This window comes from Myotis daubentonii, chromosome 5 (genome assembly GCF_963259705.1).
Source record: "Myotis daubentonii chromosome 5, mMyoDau2.1, whole genome shotgun sequence".
Taxonomy (NCBI): Eukaryota; Metazoa; Chordata; class Mammalia; order Chiroptera; family Vespertilionidae; genus Myotis; species Myotis daubentonii.
The window spans coordinates 10,829,718-10,842,736 of record NC_081844.1 but is presented as its reverse complement, the minus strand read 5'-3'; the positions used below and the strand labels follow the sequence as shown (position 1 = coordinate 10,842,736).

The 13,019-nt window shown below is 42.3% G+C and overlaps 1 protein-coding gene across 2 annotated transcripts in view; it reads left to right on the top strand.

Moving 5' to 3' along the window:
• The window catches only part of ZNF454 (zinc finger protein 454), a 46,951-nt gene extending 35,996 nt beyond the window's left edge, over positions 1–10,955 (top strand). For both annotated transcript variants that reach the window (XM_059695841.1, XM_059695840.1), the window contains one exon: positions 9,382–10,955. In XM_059695841.1, the coding sequence (XP_059551824.1) occupies positions 9,382–10,715 (1,334 nt within the window). In that variant the 3' untranslated portion in view covers positions 10,716–10,955. The remainder of the gene's footprint in view (positions 1–9,381) is intronic.
• The last annotated feature ends 2,064 nt before the right edge of the window (positions 10,956–13,019 follow it).

Sequence of the window (13,019 nt, the reverse complement as noted above, 5' to 3'; positions counted from 1 at the left end):
GTGCACCATGCCTCTATCTATACTAATAAAAGGGTAATATGCTAATTATACTGGGATACCTTCCAGGAGACCTTCCAGACATTCTTCTGGACAAAGCCATGGTGGCAGGGCCAAAGTAGAGGTGGTTAGAGGCCAAGAGGGGAGGGCAATTGTGGGTGATCAGGCTGGTAGGGCTGAGGCCGTAGGGGGTAAAAAGAACAGGGGGCCCAGTTGGGGGCAAGCAGGCCATCAATGGGGGTCAGTTGGAGGTGATCAGGACAGCGGGGTGCAGCCGTTTGGAGTGAGCAGGCCAGCAGGGGGCAGTTGGGGGTGAGCAGAGTAGTGGGGAGGGAAGGTGGGGGCGAGCAGGCCAACAAGGGGGCAGTTGGAGGTGATCAGGCTGGTGAAAGAGGTATTTGGTGGCAAGCAGGCCAGTGGTGGGGGGCAGTTAGAGGTGAGCTGGCCGGCAGGCAGAGTGGTTAGGAGCAATCAGGCAGGCAGGCAGGCAGGTGAGTGGTTAGGAGCCAGTAGTCCCGGATTGTGAGAGGGATGTCTGACTGCCGGTTTAGGCCCAATCCCTGTAAACTGGCAGTAGGACATCCTTCGAGGGGTCCCAGATTGGAGCAGGTGCAGGCCGGGCTGAGGAACATCCCCTCCCCTGTGCACGAATTTCATGCACTGGGCCACTAGTTTCATATAATACTGGTTTGGTGGTGATGAACTCCTTTAGCTTTTTCTTATCTGTGAAGCTCTTTATCTTACCTTCAATTCTAAATGAAAACTTTGCTGGGTAGAGTAATCTTGGTTGTAAGTTTTTGCTATTCATCACTTTGAATATCTCTTGCCACTGCCTTCTGGCCTGCAAAGTTTCTGTTGAGAAATCAGCTGACAGTCGTATGGGTACTCCCTTGTAGGTAACTAACTGTTTTTCTCTTGCTGCTTTTAAGATTCTCTCTTTGTATTTTGCCCTTGGCATTTTAATTATGATGTGTCTTGGTGTGGTCCTCTTTGGCTTCCTCTTGTTTGGGGTTCTCTGTGCTTCCTGGACTTGTAAGTCTATATCTTTCATTAGGTAGGGGAAGTTTTCTGTCATTATTTCTTCAAATAGGTTTTCAATGTCTTGCTTTCTCTCTTCTTCTGGCACCTCCATAATTCGGATGTTGGTATGGTTGAAGTTGTCCCAGAGGCTCCTTACTCTATCTTCATATTTTTGGATTCTTTTTAATTTTTGCTTTTCGGGTTGGGTGTTTTTTTGCTTCTTCGTATTTCAAATCTTTGACTTGATTCTTGGGATCCTCTCATCTGCTGTTGGATCTCTGTACATTATTCTTTATTTCAGTCAGTGTATGCTTAATTTCTAATTGGTCCTTTTTCATATCCTGGAGGGTCTCTGTCGAGTAAGACTCCCTCCACGTTCTGCGGAGTAGGGTTTGGTATCTGAAAGAGGAGCCGCACAACAAATGAGAGAAAAAGACACGAGATAATTTTGCAATATTGGGGGACCAGGCGGGCAAGTCCCGAAGGACTTCCACCGATGCTCAGGCTGCTCCAATCTTTTATTGATCTGGAGTAGCCCCTAGGGTAAGGAAGTTTCAATGACACACAGATCAGCAGACAATTTCCAGGAATAGACTAAGTATCTGATTAGCTCATCAATAGATTTCCAGGAATAGGCAGAGTATCTGATTAACAATAATCCACAAGGATCTACATAAGTATCTAAGGAATTAAGTGAACTAAGGTGGGGATGCTTCAACTATTATTACCTAAATTAACTGGGTGTTTCCTGGATTAACTGGGTGGTGCACAGTTCTGACCTTTGCTAGGACTTCAAAGATTACTGGCTTTTGGGGGTCTCTGTCTAAACTCAGCTAGTGAAGACAATGAATGGACTCCGGAAGGTCTCACTAAATTTCTTGGAGTTTTCTAGAAAATTCTTGAGTAACTTTATAACCATGGTTTTGAACTCTATATCCAGTAGTTTACTTTCCTCCATTTCTTTCATTTGTGACCTGTTTCTTTGTCTCTGCATTTTCGCTGCTTTCCTGTGTTAATAGAGTGGCCATTTGTGCTATATGGACCAGTGGCTCAGCCTCCCCAATTACCTGAGGTGGATAGTCTTGGTGCACCCTTTTGTGGGCTGTGTGCACAGTCTTGTTATAGTTAAGCCTTGATTGCAGTTGGTATCACTGGGAGGAATTGGCCTTCAGGCCAATTGGCTGTGAAGACCAGCTGTGTTTACAATGGAAGAACTGCTGTGCTAGAGACACCCTTATGTGGCAGGACTTGCTTCAGTGGGGCTTTGGTGCTCATTGAGTGTCGCTTATGGATGTGAAGAGTTGTAATCTGGTGTGGTCTCACACTGATCACTGGGTACACTGGCTCTTGGATCTCCAAGGAGGTACAAAGTCAGCCACTGCCTGAGGCCACCCAGCAGGAGCTACAGCAAGATCTGCAGATTCCTCGTCTTTGTGTGGGGTTTGGAAGTGCCCAGATGAGGCCCAGCTGTGAAGCAAGGCAGGCTGCTACTGCCGAACCTTGGGCCTTCTTTTGGAAGCTTTAGAGCTCTCTGACCTAGCTGCAGTTTGTTAGGTTAGGCTGCAAAAGGACAGACCATTTATAAGCAAAAGCTGCTGCGCACAGCTTGGGTGGGGTTGTAAATTGGGTGGGGCAGGGAGCTCAGGGAATCACCAGGGCGGAGCAAACAGCAATGGCTGCCAGTCAGCCCTGCACTGGGGAGGTTCCTGTGTCTCCATGTCTCCATGTCCCACGCCCCCATGCAGGAACAATGATCGCTGTGAGCACCTCTGAGAGAAAGCTGCCCTCGTGTTCCTGTCCTGATGCCAGACAATCCAGTTTCTCCCTGTATGAGTCTGGTTCCCCAGAGTCTCATCCGGAACTGGAGTTCAGAGCAATCTGGAGCTTGTATCTCCCTCCCGATTCAAATAAAAACAATAGCGCACCGACTTGTAAGCCTGTTTCATGCACACCTCTGTACCTCTGCACTTCTGCACCTCCCACCAGTCTCAATGCGCTTTTTTCTTTCCTTCTAGTTGCAGAACGTCCACTTAGCCAGCCCTCTCGTGGTTCTGGATGATATGTGTTCTGTCTTTTTGTTGCAGTTTTGATGTGGTTGTGAGAGGCAGCAAGTACTGGTGTTCACCTATGCCACCATCTTGGTTCTTCTGTTTCTTGTTTTTTGAGGTAGGCCTGTAGAGCTATGAACTTCCCTCTCAAGACTGCTTTCACTGTGTCCCATAGATTTTGTATTATTGTGTTTTCATTGTCGTTTGTTGCCATGATGCTTTTTAGTTCTACTTTGATTTCTTTGGTAACCCAGTCATTGTTTAATAGCATGCTTTTAGGCTATAGGTGTTTGATTTTTTAAAATTGTTTTTATTATAGTTGATTTCTAGTTTTATGCCATTGTGATCTGAGATGATGCTTGATATGATTTCTATCTTCTTGAATTTGAATAGACTTTGCCTGTGTCCTAATATATGGTCTATCTTTGAAAATGTCCCTTGTGCACTTGAGAAGAATGTATATTCTGTGGCTTTGGGGTGAAATGTTCTGAAGATGTCAATTACATCTGATCTAGTAAGTCATTTAGGATTGATGTTTCTTTGCTGATTTCTTGTTTAGAGGATTTGTCCAATGGTATTAGTGGGGTATTAAAGCCCCCTACTATGATTGTATTGCTGTCAATCTCTCATTTGATATCCTCCAGAAGTTTTTTATGTATTTGGGTGCTCCTGTATTGGGTGCATATATGTTTACCAGAGTTATATCTTCTTGTTGAATTGCTCCGTTTAGTATTAGGAAGTGGCCTTTCTTATCTCTTGTTATGGCCTTCACTTTGAGGTCTAATTTGTCAGATATGAGTATTGCTACCCCAGCCATTTTTTTCATTTCCATTTGCCTGAAAAACCTTTTCCATCCCTTCACCATCAGTCTGTGTGAGTCCTTTGCTCTGAGGTGGGTTTCCTGTAGACAGCAGATATATGGGTCGTATTTTCTTATCCACTCAGCTCAGTCTTTTGATTGGGGAATTTAATCCACCTACATTTAAAGTTATTGATAGGTACTTGCTTGACACCATTTTTATTCTTTACCCCTGTGTTTCTTCTTCACTTCCTATTTCTTCTTTTTACAGCTGACCTTTAGCATTTCTTGCGTTGTTGATTTGGTGGTAATAAACTACCTTAGTCCTTTTTTGTTTGTCTGTGAAGCTCCTGATTTCACCCTCAATTTTGATTGATAGCCTTGCTGGGTACAGTATTCTTGGACTCAGACCCTTGCTTTGCATGACTTTGTACATTTCATTCCATTCCCTTCTGGCCTGATGTGTTTCTGTTGAGAAATCAGTCACTAGTCTGATGGGGAATACTTTGTAGGTAACTTTCTGTCTCTCTTTGGCCGCTTTTAAGATTCTTACTTTGTCGTTGGTGTTTACCAATTTAATTATAATGTACCTTGGCATCTGTCTTTTTGGGTTCATTTTGTTTGGGACTCCTTGAGTTTCTTGGAGTTGTGTGAGTTTTTACTTACCTATATCAGGGAAGTTTTCTGTCATTAGTTCTTCAAACAGGCTTTCTACTCCTTGCTCAGTTTCCTCTCCTTCTTTCACCCCTACTATGCGGATGTTGTTTTGTTTTGTGTTGTCCCAAAGTTCCCTTAGACTCTCCTCCTGTTTTTTAAGTTTTTTTTCTAGATGCTGCTCTGCTTGTGTATTTTTTCCTACCTTGTCTTCTAGCTTACTGATATGATCCTCTGCTTCTTCTGGTCTACTGTTGATGCTTTCTATTGAATTCTTTATTGCAGCAATGTCATTTTTCATTTCTTTTTGGTTCTTCTTCATTTCCTCTTCTTTCTTACACATATTGTTTGAATTTGTCTTCCAACCTTTTCAGCGACCTTATGACCATTTTTCTGAATTATTTCTCTAACCTATTGCTTGCCTCCATTTCATTTACTTCCTTTTCTGGTGATGCCTCCTTTTCCTTCACATGTGGGCTGTTTCTTTGTCTCCCCATGATCTCTTCTCTGGGTGTCTGGTTACGTAGCTCTCTCTCTCTCCTGTGTTGACTTTCTCTAGGCAATATTTGACCTTCTGTGAGAAGGTGCAGGGCTCGCCTGCATCCATGTATTCACACTGCTTGAGACCTGGTGTTTGTGGGCTCGCAGCTGGTCCCTGGGTGTTGTGGTTGTAGGGTTGTGGGAGGTATCCTAGTTCTTCAGAAGGTAAGGCTAGGCTTCTGATCCTCCATTGGTATTTTTAGAGAGAGTGGAGGGGAGTTTGGAGGGAGAACGATAAAGAGAGAAACATTGACATGAGAGAGACACATCAATTGGTTGCCTCCCACAGGTGCCCCACCAGGACTGGGGATCAAGCCTGAAACTGAGATATGCACCCGTGACTGGGAATTGAACATGTGACCCTTCAGTTCATAGGCTGAAGCTCTACCCACTGAGCCAGACAGACCAGGGCTCACCCTATGTCTTTTTATTGGAGCAGTTAATTCACTTACATTTAAAGAAATTATTGATAAGTATATACTTCCTGTCATTTTGTTAATTGTTTTTATTATTTTCTTTTTCCTTTCCTTTCCTCTTGATCTCTTCCTTTGTGGTTTGCTGGTTTTGTTTAGTGGGGTTTTTCCTCCTTATTCTTTGTATATCTTCTGTAGTTTTTTGGTTTGTGGCTACCATGAGGTTTATGTATATCATTGTATATCTATAGCAGTCTGTTCTAAACTGATAGGCATTTAAGTTCAAATATATTCTATGAGAATTATAGTTTAACTGCCTTCTCCTTTATGTTATTGATGCCATGTATTAATTTTTTTTGGTATGGTATATCTCCTAACTACTTATTGTCATTTCAGTTGAGTTTGATACTTTTATCTTTTGACCATCATAGTAGCTTTTGAAATATCTGACTCACAGCTAAGGCTCTGTAGGTCAGGAGTTAGAACAGTGGTCTCATAAATACCTGATTCACTGTATTTATTAAATACTAGAGGCCTGGTGCACAAAATTCATGCCAGGGGGGGTCCCCTCAGCCCAACCTGCACCCTCTTCAATCCGGGACCCCTCAGGGGATGTCGGGGTTTGGGCCTAAACCAGCAATCGGACATCCCTCTCACAATCCGGGACTGCTGGCACCTAACTGCTCACCTGCCTGCCTGCCTGATCATCATCCCTAACTGTCCCCCGCCCCCCCCCCCCCCCCCGCCAGCCTGATCACCTTTAATCACCTCTGCCTGCCGGCTTGATCGCCCCTAACTATGCCCCTGCCAGCCTGGTCACCCCTAACTGCTCCCCTGATGGCCTGGTCGCCCCCAGCTGCCCCCCTCTTCCAGCCTAGTCGCCTCTAACTGCCCCCCCTGCCGACTTTGTTGTCCCATGCAGCCTGCTGTTCAGTCATTTTGTCTTCCCTCACTAACCCCCCCCTGCTGGCCTGGTTACCCCATGCAGCCTGCTGTTCGGTCATTACTGTTATTCTTACAGTATCCTAGACAATTTGCATATTCCTCTATTATTAGTATAGATTTGGTTTTACTGTGAGATTTTTCCCCTTTCTCTTGTTTTCTTATTTCTGGTTATGGCCTTTCCTTTTCTGCTTAAAGAAATGCCTTTAACATTTCCTGTAAAGCTAGTTTTATGGTGATGAACTTCTTTAGTTTTTGCTTGTCTGGGAAACTCTTTAACTGTTCATCAATTCTGAATGATAAGCTTGCCAGATATAGTATTCTAGGTTGTAGGTCCCTTTCTTTCAGCACTTTAAAGATGGCCTGCCACTTCTTCTGGCCTGTAAAGTTGCTGCTGATAAATCAGCTGGCAGCCTTATGATATGTCCTTTGTGTGTAACTTGATGCTTTCCTTTTGCTTCCTTTAAGATTGTCTCTTTATTTTTAACTTTTGCAGTTGTAATTATAGTATGCCTTGGTGTGGATCATTTTGGGTTCATCTTGTTTGGAACTTTGTGCTTCCTGGATATACGTTTCCTTTCCCAGTTTGGGAAAGTCTTCAACTATTGTTTTTTTAAATAAATTTTCAATTCCTTTTTTTCTCCTTCTGGTATCCCTATAATGCAAATGTTTGAGTCCCAAATGAGAGCCTCACATGTTAACTATGCCTTTCCTCCCTTCCTTTAAAGTTCCTGAACTCCAATTTTTGGCTTCACAGTACTATAATACTATAGGAAATTCTTTTTTTTTAAAAAAATTAAATCTTTATTGTTCAGATTATTACAGTTGTTCCTCTTTTTTCCCCCCATAGCTCCCCGTTACCCGGTTCCCCTCCCACCCTCACCCCCCCCCCACTGTCCTCATTCATAGGTGCACGATTTTTGTCCAGTCTCTTCCCACATCCCCCACACCGCTCCCCCTCCCCCCCCAGAAATAGTCAGTCCACTCCATTTTCAACGGGAGGGAGTCTCAAGCTCTGAGCTCCAGTTCCGGGCGAGTCTCCGGACTCATACGGGAGTAACAGGACTGTCTGGCATCAGTTGGAGCTCGAGGACAGCTTTCTCTCAGAGGTGCTCGCAGCATTGCCTGGACACTGAAAAGCGGGGCCTCTGAGGGCAGGACTGAGAGCAGCCATAACTGCTCGCTCCGCCCTGTTGATCCCCTGGGACCCCGCTCCGCCCAAGCCGTGCAGAGAGACTTTTGCATGTGAAAGGCCCAGCCCTTTGCAATCTGAAAGTTACTTAACAAACTGCAGCTGGCCCAAGGCCCCAAGGCAACTTGCATTCCTTCACAGCTGGCTTCTGCTGGGTAGCCTCAGGCAGAGGCTAGATTAGCACCTCCTGAGAGATCCATTCTCCTACTGCAGAAACAGCTGATTCTCAGAGCCAATTGGCCTGGAGGTCAATCGTAATGTAAATATCTGATATGCAGGATGGCCTTAGGCCACCTCTGTGAAAGGTCGTTTGACCACCAAAGGGGTCATGACCCACAGGTTGAGAACCACTGCACTAAGTTTTGGGATCACATCTCTGTATTTCCCTTCTCTCCACAAAATTAGACTATCAAGTTGGCCTCAAGTGACATATTATGCCTTTAGACATAAGTTTTTATTTTCATTTCAGATTTTCCAGTAGTTTTCTAAGGAATATTGGTCTGCCCCAGGTTACTCTATCAGATCCTGAGGTGCAAGTCAGTCCTTAAGATTTTGAAATTTGGCAATGTTGGTGTTTAACTTTGACCATTCTTTGTTTTGAACAAGGATACATTATTCTGAGCTCACCCGGATATTTAGTCGTAAAGTGCATCTATTTAACTTTCTTTTTCAGATAAGTTTCAAAGAATTTTATTTATTTATTTATTTATTTATTTATTTATTTATTTATTTATATTATAGCTCTTTGTAGATTTTCTGGATTAAGTAGGGGGAAAAAAGTAATGAGGGAGGCTTGTTCTTAATAGTACTTCCCAATAATCTGCATCATGTGTGTTTAGTAGCTAGTCCTTATTATTGCATATCTTAGCACAGAGTTTTAAATAAACTTAACATGAAAGACAGATATTCACCAAAACATATGCAAAACTAATATTCCATTCAGAACTCTATAAATACCAAGGAACCCATGAATGAAAGCAAGTGAGACAGTATAATTAGGAAGTTTGTATTTGGAGAGAGGAATTACTTTGTCAGATAATTATTCATGGGACCATGGCTCCTATCCCAGTAGCAGATTTTCATTCTAGTGACTAGTATTCCCCCTTCCCTGGATTCAGGGCCTTGCCGTTAGAGATTTAGTGGGTATATTCTGGAAGATTTGCAGGTTTGTTCCTGGTTTTCATATAGATGTTACATTGTTCGTATAAGTTTGAAGACATTGCTTCCTCACCAGAAGTAGGAGGTCCTTCACACAGCCTTAATCATAGCCTTTTTATTTTCCATCTGAATGCTAAAATGAGTGTATAAAACAGTAAAATATTGATTTTAGTAGTTACTCTGGAGTTGAATTTTTTCTGTTTAGTTTCAATGGTTTCTTAAGTTTACATCTGTATTAATTAAAGACCATATCACTAAAATAAACAAGGTACATTTATTCTTTTCTGTTGGCATAGTTTGGTCTGTACAGGTTTTTCTGTGGCTCAGAAAGTCTGGTAAATTCTCTGTAATCACAAATAAAATAACTTATACTCAAGGTCCCCACCCAGGCCTGTGACTTCTGAAGTCTAGCTCCCAAGGTCTCCTGCTCAATGCATTATACATTAGATCAACCCCTTTCTGCTTTGTCCTCTGTTCACCTCTCCTCCTCTTTCCTTTCTTCTGGAAATCTTCAAAACTGAAACCTTTTTATTAGCATTATAAACAGGCTCATCATCTTATCCCAACTAGATGTTTCACTAGGATAAAACAGACATTTTTATTTTTGATGTCTTTCAGACTGGATGACTCTCCCTGTGAATAAGAAATCTACTCTCAAGGCAGATATTCCTGAAGAAGAATTGGATCAGTGGATGATAAAGGAAAGATTCACTAGCAATATTCACTGGAAATATGATAGCCTATTGGAATGGCAGCATGGAGCCCAGGAGATAAAGTTGCAGAAAATGGTACTCACTCACCAGAAAATCTCATCTGTGGGTAGTGACCAGGAATGTGAGAGATCTGGGAATCGCTGCATCATGAGCTCATCTTTTGTTCAAAGTCAGGTATTTCAATCTAGCAAAAAAGCCTTTGAATGTAGTGAGTGTGGAAAAGTTTTCACTAAGAGTTCAACTCTTAATAAACATCAAAAAATTCATACTGAAAAACTTAATTCAAATCCAAAAACTCTTATTAAAGAGAAACGGTACAAATGTAGAGAATGTGGGAAAGCCTTTCACCAGAGTACACACCTTATCCATCACCAAAGAATTCACACTGGTGAGAAACCATATGAATGTAAGGAATGTGGCAAGGCCTTCTCAGTGAGCTCCTCACTTACTTATCATCAGAAAATTCACACTGGAGAGAAACCTTTTGAATGCAACTTATGTGGAAAAGCTTTTATCCGAAATATACACCTAGCCCACCATCATAGAATACATACAGGAGAGAAACCTTTTAAATGTAATATATGTGACAAAGCCTTTGTGTGCAGGGCACATCTTACCAAACATCAGAATATTCATAGTGGAGAGAAACCCTATAAATGTAATGAATGTGGGAAAGCCTTCAACCAGAGTACAAGTTTTCTTCAGCATCAGAGAATTCACACTGGAGAGAAGCCCTTTGAATGTAATGAATGTGGAAAGGCCTTCAGGGTGAACTCTTCCCTTACTGAACATCAGAGAATTCATACTGGAGAGAAACCTTATAAGTGTAATGAATGTGGGAAAGCTTTCAGAGATAATTCATCCTTTGCTCGACATCGGAAAATTCATACTGGAGAAAAACCTTACAGATGTGGATTGTGTGAGAAAGCCTTTAGGGACCAATCAGCCCTAGCTCAACATCAGAGAATTCATACTGGGGAAAAACCATATACATGTAATATATGTGAGAAAGCCTTCAGTGACCATTCAGCCCTTACTCAACATAAGAGAATTCATACTAGGGAAAAACCTTACAAATGTAAAATCTGTGGGAAAGCCTTTATCCGAAGCACACACCTTACTCAACATCAGAGGATTCACACAGGAGAGAAACCCTACAAATGTAATAAATGTGGGAAAGCCTTCAACCAGACTGCAAATCTCATTCAGCATCAGAAACATCATTTTGGAGAAAAGTGATATGATTGCAGTTTATGAGGAAGGGCTTTGAGACTGAGTATATGAATAATTGAATTTAAGAGAATCCATTCTAGAAAATAATCATTAAAGCTTATATTAAGATAGTCATTTTATTTACTGAGAGTCAAGCTTTACAGCAGCAGTTCTCAACCTGTGGGCCACGACCCCTTTGGCCATCGAACGACCCTTTCACAGGGGTCGTCTAAGACCATCCTGCATATCAGATATTTACATTACAATTCATAACAGTAGCAACACTACAGTTATGAAGTAGCAACAAAAATAATTTTATAGTTGGGTCACAACACGAAGAACTGTATTTAAAGGGCCAGAAGGTTGAGAACCACTGCTTTACGGTATTGTGGGTTTTGATAGTTTTAGGATGTCAAATACTCCTCATGGTTCAAGAACTGCCTCAGCGGAATAGCAGTACTGTGTAATTAGTCTGAATTACCAAGTATCAGAAGCAAAATGGAGCTTCATTAACAACAGAAATTTGTTAATCAAATTTACATTTTCATTATTAAAAGAAATTATAAAATTGTAAAAGTTAAGTTTAAAAAGCAAAGGAACAAAAAGGTAAGAAAATGGTCTGCTAGCATTTCCCTCTATTTGATTCTCTTATATAAGAGACACCTAGAGTAAAGAAAGTGTATTTACTACTACTCATGCATCAGCCCAGGACTTACTTAAACTGTGCTCCCCACCTCTTGCTTCAAACCATCTTTTGTCTGATCTCCCTGGTCTGTGTGTCCACTAACTGTCTATCTGTCTTTTCTTTGCTGGACAGTTCATTTGAAGGGTGTGTCCCTCTTTTGATTTAGCAACCCCTAACTGGTAACATCATGCCACTTATTACCAGCCCCATTTGTTCTTGGGGTGTATAGTGATCTAACCTCACACACAGTCCATGATTCTGGATATTGCACCCAAATTCAGCTTTCAGAACTTAGAACTTAGAAGTTATGCCTGGGGTTTCAGAGATTAATAAAGATTCTTGTGTTACCCAGTTCCTCTGGGCCTCAGTTTGACTCTGACCCTGGGGTGATACCTAAAGTATGGGCTTAGTCTTTGTAAACATTCTCCAATTGTTTGTACTGCAGTTACTCTACACACAGCAGGCAGGGCATGCTTAACCTCAGGTGTGACAAATACCAACCACCTGGTGGTATTTTAGTTTACCTCCACTTCTGTGACTTGTCATTTCCTGATGTGCAACCTACATGAGAAGTTGGAGCCCCACAGCCAATTCTCAAAATGCTCTGACCCACTCTCTTTCCTTCAGCTGAACAGTGCTCAGTGGCCCTTGCATTAGAGTTTGTTACAACTAGAATATTGAACTGCTCTTCTGTACTTTTTGAATCCTAAAGTAGTATGGCTCTGCCTGGGCAGTCAGACCTACCCAAGCATCACTTTTTGGCTCATCCCTAGAAATGCATTTTCAAGAACTTTGAGGTAGAGTTACTCAGTTTCCTTCTCTACCAACTGATTTGCAAAGTGTTAGACAAGATTTCAGCAATTATTGAGAGGGACTTTACCCTACCCCCAGCCAGGTTACTCCCTACACATTAGAGATTCCTAAGGACAGTTCATTCTGTACCTCCCTTTTCTAGCCTTGCTGACTGGCCACATAGACTCTGATGGACAAAGGTGGGGACCACTGGGACCCACCCTTCAGGGTTACTGAGTCTGGGCTGGTGGTGTGCAGTTCTCAGTACATCCAGCCTATCCCCCACTACTCCCGGCCCCACATAGTTCAGAAGACTTCCCAGCACACCTGCGACTATGCCATTTCCAGATGATGAATATGTGCATGTGGCAGAAGAAGTGCTGGACTTATATGTGAGCCAATCTCCACACCCCATCACATAGACTGTAGCTAAGCTATGAGCCAGAGAAATGGACCTTGGTCCACCTTTTACAGTACTCTCCTCATGTACTTTGGAGTTGCCAAGTGGGCAAACCCATTGGAAGTGCAAATTGCATTCGGCCTAGGGAACCATTTGAGTAGAGAAATAGCATCTAGACTTTATTACATTCTTCAGTGACTATGGACTCCCATGAACAGTCACTGAAATTGCCTGCTCTCAAGGAGAAAAAAAAATTACTCCAAGTTTCCCCTTTTAAATTCCTTTAATCCTTCTCTCTTGTTAGGTCTTAACTCATCTCCAGCTGACTGATTTGGCACCTAGGTTCTCCCTGTCCACTTGAGTTTGCCTAAATTTGACAGTGGGATCTCTCTAAGATGTTACCTTCCTTCATATTCAGCAACTGCTTTTAAAATAGCACCCTGACCTTGCATCA